Source organism: Peromyscus leucopus, chromosome 6 (genome assembly GCF_004664715.2).
Source record: "Peromyscus leucopus breed LL Stock chromosome 6, UCI_PerLeu_2.1, whole genome shotgun sequence".
Classification (NCBI taxonomy): domain Eukaryota; kingdom Metazoa; phylum Chordata; class Mammalia; order Rodentia; family Cricetidae; genus Peromyscus; species Peromyscus leucopus.
Window position 1 is genome coordinate 78,208,051 of NC_051068.1, and position 19,679 is coordinate 78,227,729.

At 37.2% G+C, this 19,679-nt stretch overlaps 1 protein-coding gene across 1 annotated transcript in view; it reads left to right on the forward strand.

Moving 5' to 3' along the window:
* Positions 1-17,847, forward strand: part of Rsbn1 (round spermatid basic protein 1) — a 50,793-nt gene extending 32,946 nt beyond the window's left edge. The window contains 5 exon segments of the mRNA XM_028859347.2: positions 6,194-6,331; positions 6,625-6,767; positions 12,693-12,860; positions 14,337-14,445; positions 15,146-17,847. Of these exon segments, the coding sequence (XP_028715180.1) occupies positions 6,194-6,331; positions 6,625-6,767; positions 12,693-12,860; positions 14,337-14,445; positions 15,146-15,616 (1,029 nt within the window). The 3' untranslated portion in view covers positions 15,617-17,847.
* The last annotated feature ends 1,832 nt before the right edge of the window (positions 17,848-19,679 follow it).

The following is a 19,679-nucleotide window of genomic DNA, read 5'->3' on the forward strand; positions in this document are numbered from 1 at the left end:
AGGGAGACATTTCCTTGATGAGAAATGAGACCTATTTTATCTCTGTGAATAAGGACAAACATTTAGAATGCATTTAGGAATTATGCTGGTTTAGTAAAGTGGCTGTTGTAAGTTCTTCTCCAAGATCCATCCTTTCATTGTACCCATGTAGTTGGCTAGGTGTCCAGTAGAGGTATGATTTCCCTCTTGTTGAGCAGGCCTTAAATCCAAGTAGAGTTAGTTACTGCCAACGTGTGTGTGCTGCTATTGCACCCTTAGGGATATTGTGCCAGACTGCTTTTTGTAGTTCATAGGTGTCACAGCTAGGTAGGACCTTTGTTTGCTTGGAATCTTCCCTTGGAATCTTCCATGGAGTCTTCCAGTAACATGAAGGAGGCTTTCAGGTAAGGTGTATCTCTTGAAACTCCAGGTCCTATGCCTGAAGTCCATGGTGTCCAACAATAAGGGCTCTTCAACCTCTGGTAGGCAATCAAGGGCAACAACAATACCCATAATGTTTTAGGAGGCTCTTGGACAACACTGACTAACAACTCGGGTTTTGCCTGGCATTGGGCCTTTTGTTTCATAGTCTATGACTCTTGGGAGGAGCATAGTCAGCCCAGATGGAAATTTTAAACTATATATGTTAACACAGAAATGTATTATATGTAATTTTGGTGGATAGATAATAATATAATGCCTTATGGCTTTCAGACATCCTTTCTGTTATTTTACCTATTTCCCTCCATCTGTATTTATCTTTCTTGTCCCTAACTAAAGCATTCCTTATTTCATTTTCCCTTCAGATCACTTGTACTCTGCTTTGCAGTGCATTATTGTCTCTCCTCCCCCATCCATTTTCACTTTCTTGGCTTCTGCAGTTACTTGAAGATACGTATGTGTATTAGTCAGTGTTGTATTGCTGTGAAGAGACACTATGACCACGGCAATTCTTATCAAAGAAAGCATTTAATTGTGTCTGGCTTACACTTTCAGAGATTTACTCTGCTCTTACTATGGTGGGGAGCATGGTGGCATGCAGGCATTCATGGTGCTGGAGAAGTAGTTGAGAGTTCTTCATCTGGATCCTCAGGCAGTAAGAAGAGAGATGCTTGTCTTTCTGGGTCTGGGTCTAATTCTATCCATTTACCTCCAAATTTCATGATTTCAGATTCCACTTTTCTTTACAGATGAATGGTATTCCATTGTGCCACTGCATTTGCTTTTTATCCATTCATCAGTTGATGAATTTAAGTTGTTTCTATTCTTGTATAGTATTAGAAGGACCAGCCTTAATATTAATACTTCCCAGGGGCTCAGAGAGAAAATTACGAATGGTGAGAACTATTTTTGGCAAATAGAATCTCAGCACACCGAGCTCTTTAGTCCACTTGCTTTAATTCCTGTGGGATAACATCCTATTTATACAGCTTCAGTTCTGTTCTCATGCATAGCTTCTTTCTTGCCTGATTTCTCTCTATTCATCTACTGTTCCCTCTAAGTTCTAGCTTAATTCTCTCATCTTAATTCTGCCTCATCTAGGCCCCTTTCATCTCGTTCTTACCCAGCTAGTACTTTCCCATCTAGCTCTTCCTCGTCTTCCATCTCGTCCACATGTTCTCTCTGGTCAAAACCCTTATTCCTCTCCTTCTCTGCCTCTCAGTTCTCCACATTCTGTCCAAGTCCCCCAGGAATCAAGTTATAAACCCAAGCAATAGCAATCCCCTGGTGGAGCCAGGTCACCAGGCTTGAATTCTCTGGGGTCATAAAGGCAGGTAAGAATTTTCCTCAAGCGGTGACCACCAGTCTTTCTTTTACAATCCAAAAGGGAGTGGTAAAAGAGAAGATCATCTGAGTGCTAATGACCAGTTAGCATATCAAAAAGGGGGTCTATGTGCTCAGTCTACATTCCAAGAAGTGGTTAGGTAAGAAGTTAGGGGTCTATAAAGTTAGTAAGGCTATAAGAAAGGAGGGTCTGAGCTAAATTGTGTAAAGCTATTACTTAAGTCCACCAGACCTAGGCGGTGTCTCCTTGTGGAATTTACATTAAATCAGGAGACTAGCATGTGGTGGTCTGGACTGTTACTTCTGTTAGTCCTTGAATGTGGCTAAGGGAGATATCTGATTCCAGTGCTGAAAGGTGAGAAACGGATGGGCTGGGGGAAGGAAGTCTTTCCTGAAGTTCTTCTCCAAATACCTTGAACATATATGTCCGAAGAGTGATCAGTCTACACTGTTAGCAATTTTTAGGGAAAAATTAATTGGGAAAACTATGAAGGCACACACGGTTTTCATAACAGAAGTCAGCTGATATATAACAAGCCAAATAATACCAAATGCTTCTACGAATTTGGCTTCCTCTGAAGGAGTTCCTTGATCCCTTCAGGTAGTGGCTTTGCCATAACCAGCTGAGTTCTTATAATATTTTCCTGCAGCCTGTAGCATTCTGTTATTAGCTATTGTGAACAGAGTGGCAGTGAGTATGGCTGAACAAGTATCTGCGGTGTAGGATGTCGAGTCCTTTAGGCATAACAAGGAGTGTTATAGCTAGGTCATAGTATATTCAATTTTAGTTTTTGATGATCCCCCAAACTGATTTCCAGAGTGGCTACCAGTTTGCAATCCCACCAACAGTGAATGAGGGTTTTCTCTTTCCCACAGTCTCTCCAGCAATTGTTGGTTGTGTTGATCTGTGCCATGCTGACTTGGGTAAGATGAAGTCTCTAAGTTGTTCTGATTTGCATTTTCCTAGCTGCTAGGGACCATGAACATTTTTTGAGATGTATTTTAGCCATTTTTATTCTTTTGAGAGCTCTGTTCAGAGATCCCAAGCTCATTTTTGAAAGTCATTTGTTTGTTTGTTTTGTTTAGTTCTTTATATATTTCTAGATATTAATCTTCTGTCATTCTGTGAGGTTCTTCTTCATTCAATTGATTGCCATGCAGAATCTTCTTAGTTTTTAAGAAGTCTTGTTTGCCAATTGTTGGTCTCAGTTTCTGGGCGAATCTGGTCTAATTTAGAGAATTCTTTGTTATTCCTGTATCCTGTAGGGTACTGCCTGTGTTTCCTTCTTGCAGTGTTAGTGCTTCAGGTTTCACATTGCAGTCTTTGATCCATTTGGGCAAGGTGATGGATACAGGTCTAATTTCATTCTTCTACATGTGAACATCTGGTGTTCTCAGCACCATTCACTGGAGATGCTGTCTTTTCTCCAGTGTAAGTTTTTGTCAATGTTGTCAACTATCAGATGACTGTAGTTCTGTGTACTCATGTTTGGGTCTTTGCTTTTGTTCCATTGGTCTCCATGTCTGTCTTTGTGTCAGTATCATTTTGTTTTTTATTATTGTAGCTTTATCATATATCATGAAGTCTGGAATGGTGATCCCTCCAGCTTTGTTCTTTTTGCTCAGGATTGTTTTGGCTATCCAGAGTCCTTTGTGGTTCCATTTGAATTTTAGGATAATTTTTTCAACTTTTGTGAAGAATAAGATGGAGATTTTGACTGGGATTGTATTGAATCTATAAATGGCTTTTGGTAGGATGTTTATTTTCACAGTATTAACTTTACCAACCCATGAGTATGGAGTGTCTTTCCATTCTTTAGTATCCTTCTCTTTCTCTTCTTCAGAGCTTTAAAGTTTACATTGTAGAGGTCCTTTACTCCCTTGGTCAGGTTTATTCCTAAATATTTTATTTTCTTTGAGGCTATTCTAAATGGGAGTGTGTTTATGATCTCTTTCTCTGTAAGTTTGTTACTGGTGTATAGAAAAGCTATTAATTTTTGCAAGTTGATTATGTATCCTGCTGCATTGCTGAAATTGTCAGTCATTTTTAGAAGTTTTCTAGTAGAGATTTTAGGATCTCTTATGTATATGATAGTTTGCTTTCTTTTCCTGTTTGTCTCTCTTTAATTACCTTCTCTTGCCTTATTGCTCCAGCTAGTAATTCAACACAATATTGTGGGTTTTTTTTGGGGGGTGGTGGTGGTGGCATTACTCAGGCATTTATTCTCTTGAGCTGTTTTTTTTTTTTTTTGTTGTTTTTTGTTTTTTTCTTTAAATTCCTTGAATTCTTTGAAGTTTAAGATTGGTCTTCTAAATTCTGTGTCCTGGGGCACATCTAGGAAAATTTTATTAGCAAACATTTCTATAGGACTGGTGGATTTAGGTGGGAAAGAAGGATACTATTTTGATCTTTAATATTGTTTGTATTTTTGCTGAGAGATCTGTTGTGTGGACTTCTTTTGTCTGTGTTTGATATGGACAGAGCCATTTGGAACAGAATACAGGATATGTAGGTTGGGTTGATCCTAAAGATTGGGTATGGCTTAGGTGGAATGAAGTTAGGTGGACACAGAGGTCTGGGCTGGTATCCAGGGTGTGTGTCCTGATCTAAGCCTGGAGTTTGGGGGTAGATCTGGGGCTTGGGAAGGGTATGTAGAGGGTGGACTCACCTGACAAGACCTTGGTGCAAGATGTGCAGAGTCTGGCTGGGCAGACAGGTTGGAATATGTCTTGTAGAGGGCCTGGAGGGTTATGTGAGGGGGTATGTTCTGACCAGAACCTGGAGGCTGAGGTCCCAACAAGCAGGTGGCCAGACTAGGCTGGAGTATTAGATGTGTGACCCTCACACATGCCAGTCAAGTGCTCTTATTGCTGAACTCTATTCCCAAACCCTTATTGTTGTTATTATTTTAAATCTAGTTATGACTTTAAATCCAACTTGTCCAGTACCTGTAAATTTCATACACTTGATTTCTTTACCTGGAAACCTTGCTTAGATTTGTCTTCTCATTGATCTATTTAGTTACCTAGAGGAATAAGTTGGAATTATAATGGTTGACAGTAACAACATGTGAAAATTGGAAGCCAACAAAGGTTAGAGTGTGTGTTAAAATGTGGCAAATCATACAGTTCTTTTGGAATAATAGATCAGAAGGAACTTGATGAGCCATGAGGATTTTGAGCTTAATGGAACTACTTGAAGCATTTAGAAGAGGAAAGTTGAATGGTAAAGTAGTCTTTCTTCAGGAGATCATTTGTAGGCACTATGTAGGATGATGGCTCATGGGAATCCCTCATGTAAGGACAGTGATTTTGAAGTTTTTGCAATTTTGAAGTCTGAGGTAGAGCTGATGGTTTGAATGTTTCAGGCTTAGGGCTTGCTAGGCAGCTGGGCAAGGACTAGGATAGAATATGAGTGAGAGTAGATCCTGAGGCCTAAGCTAGATCTGAAAGGAACTCGAAGCCAGAGGGGTACTGAGACTCAGAAGGAAGCCTAGGTAAAGCGAAGCCAGAGGCCTAATTCAGTGTAAGTAAGTAAAGGGATGAAACTGGGAAGGGTGTGGTTGTTCCAGAGCCTTTCTCTAGATATGTGAACTTACAGTTTTCCAAATAGACTAAACATTACAGTACTCAAAATCTAGAACTTGAATTTTATAGCACTTTTACTTGCTTGATGATGGTTATGCCACTAAGTAAAAATCTAATAATATTAGTTTGGGGCAGTTACTTGAAGACAGCATTAGTACTCACAAAGGTGTGGCCTTATAAGATGTGAAGCTTTTCTTTATGTGGATGAAAATAAACTTGGTTATACTCATTCTCCTCTTCTGCCTTTCTTCATTCCATCTTCCCTTTAGGTTTTCTTTTTTTTCTCTTTTCAAACAGGAAGACGTGCTTTATTTTTATTTACATCCCATCAGATGCCCTAAATAACTGTGTTTCTGAGCTGTTGGTAAATTGGGTACTGTTAATATTGTGGTGGTTGAGTTATGTAAACTTAAGAGTACTGTGGTAGCTTGATAGCTTTCCTCAAGTGAAGGGTAAGCTTAGGAATATACAATGGACATGAAGGATTAATGTGGCTATGGCATTTTTTTCTTTTTACCCTGCCAGTTTTACTGCTTATTCTGTCTTTTCTCTTCAAAATAAAGTGGTTTCCAAAATTAAATAGTTATTATTAGCGAAACCTGTCTTAATGCCTTTCTTTGAGGTGTTGAGCTTGTAGGCTGACCTTCACATTGAAATAATTTCTGTTTTTTGGCTGACTTCACAGTATGGTTGGGTGACTGACTGATAGTTAACTTGTCCAAAGAACTGACCATTGAATTTTTAGTATGCAGATGAAATACTAATACTGGGAACAATACTCACTTCTCATTCTTCATAATGCATTTCAATCCATTTTCCCTTTCTCTTTCATTTATCTCAGGTCAACAGGACATATTGCTGTGGTACCTACCGAGCAGGTCCTATGCGGCAGATAAGTCTTGTTGGAGCAGTTGATGAAGAAGTTGGTGATTATTTCCCAGAGTTCCTTGATATGTTAGAAGAATCACCATTTCTGAAAGTGAGTATTTATTTAGACTATTAATGTTCATGTCATTATTTCAGTAGACACTTAAATATTAGAGTATTAAGTTAATCATGGTTACTAAGATCAAATTTTATGTAATAGATGGTGAAATTATTTAGAAAAGTATTGGTATTGAATACTTGATTTTTTTTAAATATTACTCAGCAATACAGCTTTTATTTCTTCACATACACATGAGAAATGGTTTTTAGTACTTTTATTTGGATAGGAATTATCTGTAAATAGCTTAAAAAATTTCAAATGTAACTCATTCCTTTGGTTTCTAGATGACTTTGCCCTGGGGTACACTTTCCAGCCTCCAACTACAGTGTAGGTCTCAGAGTGATGATGGGCCTATAATGTGGGTGAGACCTGGAGAACAAATGATCCCCACAGCAGACATGCCAAAGTCACCCTTCAAAAGACGACGGTCAGTAAACGTTAATTTGCGAAAATAAGCAAAACCATTCTTTTTAGTAGGTGGCTTATAAAAATGATTGTCACCTGAGCATGGTTTGGAAACTTGTCTAGATTTTTGAAGAGTTCCTTTAGGTAAAATTTCAAGTTGTCAGTTTCCTAGTTCAGATAACCTGTTACATGGTTATCAGTATCCTGAAAAATTAATTGATTTTTCTTAAAACTTGTATCTTAACTGCCTGTAGGACAAAAGAGCAAATTCTCCCTAGTGCGGTCTATACAAATCTTTGATAATACAGTACCTTTGTATCTGCTTTCTTCTCTCCTAGCTGTACTAAATTCAGTTTCCAAACCATTGTCTCCCATTGACCTTTGCCCTTGCTCTGGTCTTTTTATTTGAGTTCACCCCCTTCCTACCTTCTTCTTTGCCCAGCAGGTTTTAGTAAAGCTTTAGCACTTAACCTTGAACATTGTCACCTTTGTGATGCTTAGGACAAGTTCATCTGATCTTATAACATGGTTCCTTGGTGATCTTTGTACTGTTTTTGTTTCTTAATAAATTTTGGCCTTCTTCAGGTGAGGGACTGTTGTATTTCTCTCTGTCATCATGATGCATTGTAGGAAACCATGGTTTGCTGAGTGAAACGTGGTACTGTTGTGCTATTGTATAAAGCTGTGATAAATCATGTGCTAAGATATTTCTCTTTCACACACATAAAACAAATGTAGATTTACTCCAGCATTTTAGAAAATATCATTCAGTGAGACTAAAAATAATTTACATCTGCTTGGGCTGTGGAAATAGCAATTTAAAATTAGGCTGGGCATGGTGGCACAAACCTTTAATTCCAGAACTCCAGAGGCAGAGGCAGGTGGATCTCTGGGTTAGAGGCCACCCTGATCTACATAGTGAGTTGCAGGCTACTGGGGGCTACATATTGAGATCTTGTCTCAAAATAAATAATTTAAAAAAAAAGCAATTAAGAGCTCAAAATGAGTTTTAATGGATTAGTCTTAACTTTAACTTAAAACTCACAGGAGAAAACTACTAAATTATAAAATAGCTTTAGACACTTAAGATGATCCATGAAAAACCTTGGTAAAAACTGAATATGAAATTTGGGGGTGTAGTTCAATTGATAGACTGCTTGCCCAGCATGGAGGAAACCCTGGATTCCACCCCTAACACTGCATAAATGAGATACATTTGCAGTCCTCTTATCCAGGAATGGTGGAGGCAGGAGAATCAGAAGTTCAAAGACATCCCCAGTGATGTCTTTGAAGGCCATAGTGAGTTGGAGGCCTGTCTGGGATACATGAGACCTGTCTCACAAACACAATATACTAATGCAGTACTTAAAACACAGCAATTAATCAAAACTTTTGTACAGTACTAGATCACAGCAATTTTTATGTATTATGGTGATGGATCTTAAAATTCTAAATTCTTAAGTACTATATGCATTTTGCTGTGTATTTCCAAAAAGAAATGAATGCTTGATTACTTTAAATGTTTTTAAAAAGGAGAAAAAGACTAAAAATATGGCAGACATGCTATGCTAAATGAATATTCCTTTTTCTCACCTACTTTCTGAGTAATTAGATGAACCCTATTTTAGCTTGTTCCTTCCAGCTCTGTCAACTGTATTCACACATTATTGAAGCTAATTTATTCTGCTTTAGAACCATCATTCGATTCTTTTTTTTTTTTTCTGGTTTTTTGAGACAGGGTTTCTCTGTGTAGCTTTGCGCCTTTCCTGGAACTCGCTCTGTAGACCAGGCTGGCCTCGAACTCACAGAGATCCGCCTGCCTCTGCCTCCCGAGTGCTGGGATTAAAGGCGTGCGCCACCACCGCCCAGCCCATCATTCGATTCTTAATGCTTTATCAGCAGGTGCATTCTGAAATTGGATAGATAGCAATGACATTCATATTTACTTAAGATTTGGATGGTAGGCTAAAAATTTATATTCTAAGTCCTGGTATTATCACTCATTAGAAGAATATATATGTCACAATTTAGTTTTATATTTGGATCGTGCTTTTTTTTTTAAAATTCTGTTTTCACTAAAGTTTATCATTATCTATTTTGAGGCAGGATATAATTTTTTTTGCGTGTATTCTGCATAATTTCTAGTCTTTTTATTGCTTAGGAAAGTTTACTTTCTTCTGGAACTATAATGACTTTCTTATCTGTGTGGTTTTCTTATTATGACCCCTTATGTAGCTATTATGAAACCTTTTTTTTTCTTTATGTATGTGGTGTATGTGTATGATATTTGTGCATGTTTGTATGTGGGTGTATTCACCTACCTGTGCGTGAGCATTGGCCAAAGGAGGATGTTGAATGCCCTGATCTGTTTATGACTCTCCATTTTATTCCTTTGAGACCGGGTATCTCAGTGAACAAGGTGCTACACTAGCGGCCAGCAAGCTCCAGTGATCCTCTTTTCTCCACCCTCATAGCACTGGGTTACAGATGCACAAGTGTGTCTGTCCAGGCCTGCTCTGTGTGGGTGCTGAGATCAGAACTCAGGTCTTCATGCTTGCATAGCAAGCACTTTTACCACAGAGTTGTCTGTCCAGACCTGCGCCCTGCCCCCATGGAACTTTCTAGAATTTCTATAATACTGTCAATTAGTTTTATTTATTTTAGTGGACTTATAGTAATTATATATATTATGAGACCCAGTGTGGTAATATGTCTATAATGTATATAATGGTCAAATCAGAATAATTAGCATTTTCATCCCCTCAAACACTTCTCATTTCTCAATGTTGAAAATCTTTCTACTCTTCTACTTTGAAACATAAGTAAATTTCGTAAGTCACTTTACTGCACTATAGAAAAGTCTTCTAGAATATTCTGTCTAATTGAGCTTACTCATGTAATCTAACTCCAGAATTATTCTGCTCTAATTCTCTAGTTTCCATTTTCCAATCTCTCTTTATCCCCGCTCTTTGCTAACCTTCCCTGCCTCTAGTGACTACTGTTTCTCTGTTCTATAAGGTAAACTTTAAGCTTTCTTGTATATACCATTTATATCTTGATCACCTTTGGAGATAGGTCTGAGTTCTGTTCATTGTGGAAGGATCACTAAACAGCTATAAACCTAAGATTTCCCAGCTAAAGCTTTACCCCACCAACCAGTGGCTGTTGTCTTCCTAGGTTTATTTCCTGTGCTTACTCAACACATTTTCAAGAGTCATTCTAAGAAATGGAGGATATGCTGAGTTAGTATATTCTGCAGTTTTCTTTTTCTCTCATTAAATTTAATTGATAATTTAGTTGGAGCATGGAGATACATTTTCCAGTCATTATTATCATTGGATAGGCCCCTTTAAAGATTCTTGTCTGTTTTGATTTCTGGGAGTTCCAACATGCTTGATTTCCTTTGTTCAGTGTGTGTGTCCCCTCCACTCCCTTCCTCCCTCTCTCCCTCACTTTCCTTCTTTACCTTTTCTCTCCCTCCTTGCTCTACCCTCCCACTCCTATTAGCTGAAGAATAGCACTGCTGATTTAAGTGCCCTTTCTTTTCTTTTTTTTTAAATTATATCCTTTTAATATTGGACATCCAATTTTTAAATATATATTTAATTTTTGTATTTTATGTGCATTGGTGTTTTGCCTGGATTCAAGTCTGTATGAGGGTGCCGGATCCTCCGGGAACTGGAGTTACAGACAGTTATTAGCTGCCATGTGGGTGCTGGGAATTGAACCCAGATCCTCTAGAAGAGCAGTCAATGCTCTTAACCACTGAGCCATCTCTCTAGCCTCTAAGTGCCTTTTTTTGTTACTGATTTCTTTGGTTTTATTTGGAAACATTTACTTAACAGTTTTTCTTCTAGCATTTGGATTTTTAAATATCATTATTGTGAATTTTGGTCGTTGTCAGCCTGCTATCTGCAGATAATTGGTTAATGTTTGGTGACCCATTCATACTTTGAATACATCTTTGGACTTATTGAAAATTCTATATCTACTTCATTCATCCTGGCAATAGATAGGTTTCACATTAGAGTGAGTAGGCATAAATATTAAATGGGATGTCCAATTGTCTAGAGACTTGTGTTATTTACATGGCAAAGTCAATGTGTTTAGAAAAGAAGGTGCAGTTTCTTTTTCTGTCTTTTTTTTTTTTTGGTTGAAATTTTATGAAGATGTAATGGCTATAAACAAGAATTTTGAATCAGTGTGATTAATGAAATAAAAAAAATATTACTCTATATGTCAAGAATTCTGGAAAGGTTAGCTTTGGGCACCGTATCGTCAGTAGCTAAATACTAGCCTCAAAGAGCCAGATCATTTCCATTCTCTACTTAATCATTCTTTTTTTTTGCCTAGGCTTTTCTGCTCATTTTGGCTTTATGTTAGTTAGATCGTTTTAGAATTCTTGAATCTGGTTATATTTAATAGAAGAAACTCTTACGCTTCTTTTTTATGAGCTAGAAAATTTCCCAGAGGATTCCTGAGCAATTTCTTTTCATACTGTCAAATAGAATCCACATCGTAGCAGGCATTGGTTTATGTCTCTTTTTGAACTAGTTTTGAATGTTCTGAGAGTTTGAATGAGCCTACTGTAATTTCACAGGATTCATCCAGCTCTACCTCTGGAGCTTATAGATGAGATCACATAGGGAATGATCAGATGCCTGGTGAAAAGTCAGGGACTGTGAGGAAAATCAAGAGGAGAATGCAGAGCTGAGTGGCAGCCATTTTCTACTCCATGGGATTAAATGCCTAACATTCTCCTTCAAGGGGTACTGAGTCTGGCAGAATTTCACCTTTATCTTAGCTACTTGTCTCTTCCCGTGAAGAGACACCAGAATCAAGGCAGTATGTAAAAGGAAGCATTTAACCTGGGTTGCTTCCAGTTTCAGAGAGGGAGTCCATGACTGTCATGGAGGGAGGGGGCTTTGCAGTAGACAGACTATGTACCTACATCCTGATCTGCCAGTTGGAGGCAGAGCGGGGCGGGGGTGTAGGGGGGGAAGAAGGGAGGGAGGGAGGAGACTGGTCTGGGGTGGGCTTTTGAAAACCCCAGTGACACATTTCCTCCAACAAGCCTACATGTTCTAATCCTTCCCAAAACAGTTTCACCAACTAAGGACCAGGCATTCAAATCTATGCGCCTATGGAACCATTCTCATTCCAACACCACAGTCATTAGCCTCCCTTTCTCAGTTTTACTTAATTTCTGCCCCCATTATGCCTGCCCCCTTTGACTCCAGTTTCTCTAAGGTCCATTACCCTTTTGTCTGTTGACCCTTATTGAATAGTCTAGCCTCTTAACAGTCTCTTTTCAGTTTTATAGTCTAAGACATTGTGATTATTTTCCATCATGCAAAATTTGTTTTGTTGGTATTGCTAACTCACTAATTCATTTCCTTTACTATCACCCATAGATCATTATATTTAGAAATGTTTGAACACATGAAAAGCAGAATATAATAAACTCCCATCTTTTTTTTTAATCAATAGCTATCTATTCATGCCTCATTTTTCTCATGTGTATTTCTGTCCATTCTCCCATTTTCCCCTTCTCCTGTCCATATTAGTTCATTTAATGTGGAAGGAGATCAGATGTATGCTCAGTTTGTTGCCTAGAATGTAAGTCCTGGTAGAATGTTTTGAGAGTTGTAAATGGGGTGACTGAGTTTACAGCTTTAAACCTTTAATTATATTGTCCTTGTCTAGAGAAATTTCATGCATTCCGATTCTTCAGTTAAGCCTAATAAGGTATAGTCTACAGAGAAAGAGAGGAAATCATATTAATCATTTTAATATAGTATGTTCAATGCTAATTATCAAAATCATTGTACTCCTCTCAAACCTCATTTACACCTAGTATTGTTGCAGACCTTTATACCTTACTGCTGTTAATTTTGCTGTTTATTTCCTCATACTTTCCTTTGTTTCACAACCAAATCAACTATAGATCAATGAATGAAATTAAAAATCTTCAGTACCTACCTCGGACAAGTGAACCCCGAGAAGTCCTCTTCGAAGACAGGACAAGAGCTCATGCTGATCATGTAGGTCAGGGGTTTGACTGGCAGAGTACTGCTGCTGTTGGGGTTTTGAAGGCTGTACAATTTGGTGAATGGTAAGTTAAAGGAACTAAACTATAGGGTTGACTAATGTCTAAGAAAATGTGGATTCTGTTTAAAAAGTCAGGGACCAATTTTTAAATTGTGGTGAAATACATATAACATAGCTTCTCATCTAAACATTTTTTTTGGTAGAAGTGTAACTACACTGTGATGAAACAGGGCTCTAGAATTTTTTATCTTGCAAAACTGAAACTTGATGCTCACAGCTACTTTCACCTCATCCGTAGATCATGGGAACCATTACTATGCATTCTCTTGCCATTTATGGTGTCTTATAGAAATGGAAGTGTACTTTCCTTTCTTGTTTGCTTTTTACAGAAAGTAATCCTAGTGGGCCAATGAGATGGTTTAGTGGATTAAAGGTGTTTACTGTTAGGCCTGACCACCCAAGTTCAATCCCTAAGGCTCTGACCTCCACACACTGGTATATACACATGTGCATGCACATATACAAATATTAATGTAATATAATTAATCGTAGTGACAAAAGGGAATTATTTTTTATTACACTTATATTTTTGTGTTGTGAGGTATGTGCTACAGCAGTTGTGTGGCAGTTGGACAACTTGTAGGAGTTGGTTCTCTCCATCAGGTTCCTACAGATTGAACTTAGGGAGTCAGGCTTGGTGGCAGGCACCATTACTCAATAAGGCATCTGGCAGTTGCATTTTTTTTTCTTCTTCTCACTCAGCCATTTCTATTAAAATAATGTCCCTCAGAGTTTATCCATGTTGTAGCAAGTGTCAGACTTTATTTTAAGGTAAGTATAGTCCCTTAGGCACATATGTGCATGCACATGCAGACTCATGCATACCATTTTGTTAGTTCACTCAATAAGTGTTTGGTTACTTTTACCATTGGCTCTTTGATTGTTAACATAGGTATGTAGGTATCTCTTTATGTCCTTGGTGTTCAGTACCCAGAAGTAGAGTTGCTAGATAATATGGCAATTTTGCTTTATTACTTTGAGGAACTGCTGTACTGTTTTCTGTAGTGGCTGCTTCATTTTACACTCACTTGGAGCTTACTTAGCTTTTTAGCCATTATTGCTTGAATTTTTAACAACTTACTGATTTTTTTTTTTTTAGGCTTTATTTATGTGCATTGGTGTTTTGCCTGTATGTATGTCTATGTGAGGATGTCAGATCCTCTGGAATTGGAGTTACAGACAGTTGTTAGCTGCCATGTGGATGCTGGAAATTATTGAACCCAGGTCCTCTAGAAGAGCAGTCAGTGCTCTTAACCGCTGATCGATTCTCCAGCCCTGATTTTTGTTTTTTAAAAAAACCTTTTATTGATATGCTTTTATTTTTTTCAAAACTGATTAAAGAAGTACACTCTTAATCTTTAGAAGACAGGCATTTTATTTATTTACTTATTTGCTCAAAGTAGCATTCTAGAAACTGGAAAACAAATTGTCATTTTGCATTGTGGATGCTAGTCCCTAAACTTTGTCTTATTAATATTAGGAGTGACCAACCTCGCATAACCAAAGATGTGATTTGTTTTCATGCTGAGGACTTTACTGATGTTGTACAGAGACTCCAGTTAGACCTTCATGAACCTCCAGTGTCCCAGGTAATAATTCTCACATTCTCATTACCCTTTCAGTGAGACATTGGAAACAGCATCTGGATCCATTTTATTAGGCATTTTATTTTATAATTGGATTTGCAGACAGTAAATTTAACTTTATTTTTATTAAATTCTGTGTGAGCTTCCCAAGCAAAATCTTTGGGATGGAGGGTGGGCCTGAGATGGACCAGTTCTTCACTTCTGGCCATAAGCAGTCTTACTTAGTAATCTCACTGTGCTGTGGTCTCAACTGCAAAATGTCAGAAGATATGAAGGGAAAGATTAAATGTTGCCTTTGTGTGTGGTAAAGATACTGATATAACTGGGCAGTGATGACACACGCCTTTAATCCCAGCACTCGGAGGTAGAGGCAGGCAGATCTCTGAGTTTGAGGCCAGCCTGGTCTACAGAACAAGTTTCAGGACAGCCAAGGATACACAGAGAAACCCTGTCTTGAGGAACAAAAAAGTTACCAATATTTAGCTGCACTTTCAAGAATGCACTGATTCCATAGGTTATCTCAACAGTCTTTTGTTATTAAGAAGAGTAAATATGTAGAAAAGCCTTCCCAATGGTTATGTTCTCTCAAGATTTGATTTTTGTTTTAAAAGTTTGCCATACTGTTTTCCCCTTGAATTAGCATATTTTGTTTGAATCATTACATATTTTAAGGTCTCATGCAATTTCTTGGCCTTTGTTTTAGTGTGTACAGTGGGTGGATGAAGCAAAACTAAACCAAATGAGGCGAGAAGGAATTCGCTATGCTAGAATTCAGCTTTGCGACAATGATATCTACTTCATCCCTAGAAATGTCATTCATCAGTTCAAAACAGTGTCAGCAGTATGCAGCTTAGCCTGGCATATAAGGCTTAAACAGTACCACCCTGTTGTAGAAGCTCCTCAAAACACAGAAAGCAATTCCAAGATGGACTGTAGTTTACCTGGAAAGCGAGAATTAGAAGTTGACTCCCAGTGTGTGAGAATAAAAACTGAATCTGAGGAAACATGCACAGAGATGCAGCTTTTGACAACTGCTCCGTCATCTTTCCCACCTCCATCAGAGCTTCATCTCCAGGATCTGAAGACACAGCCTCTTCCAGTTTTCAAGGTGGAAAGTAGACTGGACTCTGACCAGCAACACAGTCTGCAGGAACATCCAAGCACTCCTGTGTGATATGTACATATTCAAACACATTTTTTAACTTTTTTAAATTTTGATGTGAAGTTATAGTTTTATAACTGGCTTAAGTTAAGTTTTATTGGAGAAATCTTGCCTATAATTCTATAAAGAGAAATGACATTCCACAAATGTCAAGCATATCTTTTTTACACAGATTATGCAAAGCTAAGAGTTGTATCTTATCCCGTTAGTACAGTATGTAATAGTGGGTCTGCTGCTACTTTCTGTTTTAAGGTGTGAGGTAACAATTCAATCTCTTCTTCAAATCAAAACCAGAATTCTCTGATTAGCAGGTTCTCACTTGGTAAATGATTCACTTCCCTTGGTTATATCTTTCCTTGTCTCTTGCCATATTTGCTTTATGTGGTAGAAAGATTTATGGTTTAGTACTTGTGTCTTCATGGCACCTCGTCAGTTTCCACAGTAAAATGGCATTGGTTGCGGGAAAGGCTCCTACATTTGGTACACGGGCAAGTAAATTATTTAGTTCCAGCCGCAAAGAAGACATAGTTTCTAAAGAAAATTGAGTGGCTCTCTGGTTTTTAGCACAAGAGGAAGCACAGCACTTTCTGATCCAGGCTGTCTTTTTGTGTCCGTTATTTAAAACCCAGTGGATATTTCAATTAAACAAAAATCTACAGATGGATAATTCTTGGTTATTCATTATCCATGGCTCATTAATTTTTTTCTAGGCTATATAGTAACTGTGGAGGCTATTTTGAGCAAAAGAGATAATGTTGACCCGTTGTTCTGCTTCCTAGTATCCTCACATTTCCTGTGGATATTTTTTCTAAACTGATCACAAATATCAAAATTAGAGATTCATATCAGTCTTACTGATGAGGCCTGCCATATCTGAGCATCAAACTTAGGAGAAACTATTCTTGTGACTTGGCATCTACTTTTGAAATCTTCACAATTTCTCCGGTGAATTCCTGGGTTTGTTCATTGTTAGTCATGTTGCTATTTTCTAGTAACAGGCATTAGACTTCCATCCTAGAGTTTCAGGTGGGCTGAAGCTTAGGGTCTGGATATTTACTTTGTTTTCAATACAGGCCTTCTTTCAATAGGCTTCCTTCATAGAAGTAGTGGTCTTTCTCTTATTTGGAATGTTCATGTGCTATGCATTCTACTTTCTCTTAGTTGATAACTCAGTAGGCCTTTTATTTACTAAAGGAAGAGTACTCCCCACACCTAAGACCAGATTCTTGTATCTACCTGGTTACAGTGCAATTTGATTTTTTTTTTTCCTGGATGGTGAGATTTGAAATATTTGCATTAACATAGGCAAAAGAAAAAGATGCTGCTTTACTATGTCTGTCACCATGGAACTTAGCTGCATCTTTGGAAATATCAAATATGAATTTTCTCTAAAAATATTCTGAAATAGGTTAAATCTTATATAAATATTACTTTGTGCAATATTGTTGTGTAGTTAAATGCATATTAGCAAAGTATAGAGGTCACTGTGTAAACCGATAGAAAAGTAACCATCAGCAAATACTACAGTGATTAGTTAGAATCTGTATTATTCCTTATATATATGTATATGTATGTATTCTCTGTTACAAAGGATGAAGACAAATAAATAGGGAAACACTTCAATGTAAACCATTTATGAATTGGAAGTGATGTTGCTTTTAGTTATCTTTGTAAATAAGGTAATTAGAATGGTGTGAAAGGTCATGTGATTATTACAGGGGTGTTTTTAAATCCTGTGTATAAATTCTAGTTTATCAAACTAGTTTTTAAGGGACCTTTGAGGGTATTTTTTGTTGTTGTTACTTTGTGGAGAAGGGGTTTATCACAAAATGAATGGGTTTGGGTTATTTCTTATTTTTATTTTTTCTGTCCAGAAGAATTTCATAGAGCTTTACCAGGCTGTGCAAAGAAAAATTCTTCTCAGGCAACCTTTGCTTTTAAAAGTAATCATGAAGAGAAAAAGTTGTTAACGCAAAAAGTTTTATTTTTGTTTTTCTTGTCTTCCAAGATCCGATTTTCCCATCTCCCACTTGCCATCCAGCAGATGCCATCTGTCATCTAAGCTGGTCATTACCTAAAACCAAGGAGACTGTCTCCTGACAGCCAGCACTGTGTGTAATCACTCAGGAACCAGCGGATCTGCAAAGACCTACAATCAAACGCAAATCTCCATTTTCCTTTTTACAAAACAGTCTACCCTCACCTCCAGTATAAACAATAAAAGAATATAAAAATGTTGAAAATCATGTACTAATGAAGTCATTGTATATTAGATTGCAATAGAATGGAAAGAAACATTTAGCTAGTAATGTATCTGGAAACTCTGAATGTCCTATGTGAGTATTAGATTTTGATAGCATGCTTTAAAAGACTGATGAATATAAAAGCAGAAGTTTTGAGGTTCTTGCTGCTTTCAAAACTGTCCTAGTTGAGCGATACAAATGATTGCAACTTTTCTAAATCATTAAACTATTTGGTTTGGTGGAGTGAGGCATGGAGCTGTCTGGCATCCTCGGATTTGTAAAGTAGCGATGGCAGTGACGTTGTAACTGAAATTGAAACTGCTCTTCCTTTCTGGTATGTCATCTGTTGTGCCAACCCTTGAGATTACTTGCAGAATGTGGCTATATGTTTTAGTGCTTTGTGGATCAGAGGGATATTTAAAAAATATGCTATGGAAAGGACCTAATAAACGAATATTCCTGACAGCAAATATAATGATTTTATGGTAACTATTGAAAAGCATAAAAGTCTTCCCCTTTCCCAGAGGTCATTCTGTACTTATCAAGATAGGCTAGGAGTTAGGGTTACGATTCTAAGAGGTGTCCCAAATTCATAAAGCAATAATAACCTCCATATTGGTTCCCTCTTCCAAAGTTTAACTCTTGAAAAATGAATTCTTAGGCTTAATTGTACTTGCCTATTCAGTACTTACAAGTTTTACTGATGCATCATTATTTTTACTTCAAGACTTAGAAAGTGCCCTGTCCCCTCAAACAGTTGAACTGTCAGTTCACTAATATTACAGGCTCTTGTATGGGGAAAGGAACTTATAAATCATTTACTAAACTTTAGGACAGATGTATCAGTCTTAACAGGCATAAAGATCTCACCTAATGACTTGAGAAACTTTTGTTTATTGTTTTTCCCTGTATAAATATTGTCTAGGAGAGTTAATATAGGAACAAGACTCCAAAATCCATGAAAATATATTCCTAGTGAATATATCCTTTATCATTAATATTAGCCCATTATATTTTCATCTGTATTTGCCTTTGAAATTTATTTGTATTTATTGAGGATATTAGAATTACTGAGTTTGTGTCTTTCTAATAAATCTGTTTCATCCTTTCAGTAGCACATGCCAGAGGTTCACATTTGTGCTAAGTTTCATGTTTTCAAGACAGTCTGTAGCTGTATTTACTGGTCATGCAGGTAGAGGAGATGCACAACACCAGTGTTTTTCTTAAGTGCATAAAGGACTTACCCTCATCCTGGAAGTCTGTTGCTTTAAAAGCAAGTATCCATAAATATTATGGCCTTCCATTTTAAAAAATCTTCATAAATTTTTTAGGATCCACTTGTGCATGTAGTTGAGACCACTGTCTCTTAAAATATAGCACTTTTCAATTCTCTCTAAAGAAATACTTATGTACTACTTCTATCAACATGTTGTAAATTTTCATGTAATAGTGTTTTCTGTGACTAAACTTCATTTTGATTGGCAGCTAAGACTTTTTTTTTCCCTGTGGCTTTAATTTATCTAAGAGGTCTTTGCATATAGATGAAATGTATAATTTGCCTGGCGGACTATTTGCGTTTGTGTGGCCTTAGTTTGTTTATTGACATTAACAAGTGTTTTAAAAGGTTTTTAATGAATAGTCTTAAATCTAAATTTGTGTGAATAATAATCCTTTTAACACAGTGCTTTTTTTGTAGCTGTCTAAGTGTTAAATTGTTAAGCTATTTCTTTGTAAAATAGGACAATGGAATGCATAGTTTTTTTTTCCTGTAAAGTATTTTTTTAATAAACAAAGTCTGATTTGTCCTTTACTGATGTTTCATCACAAAATGA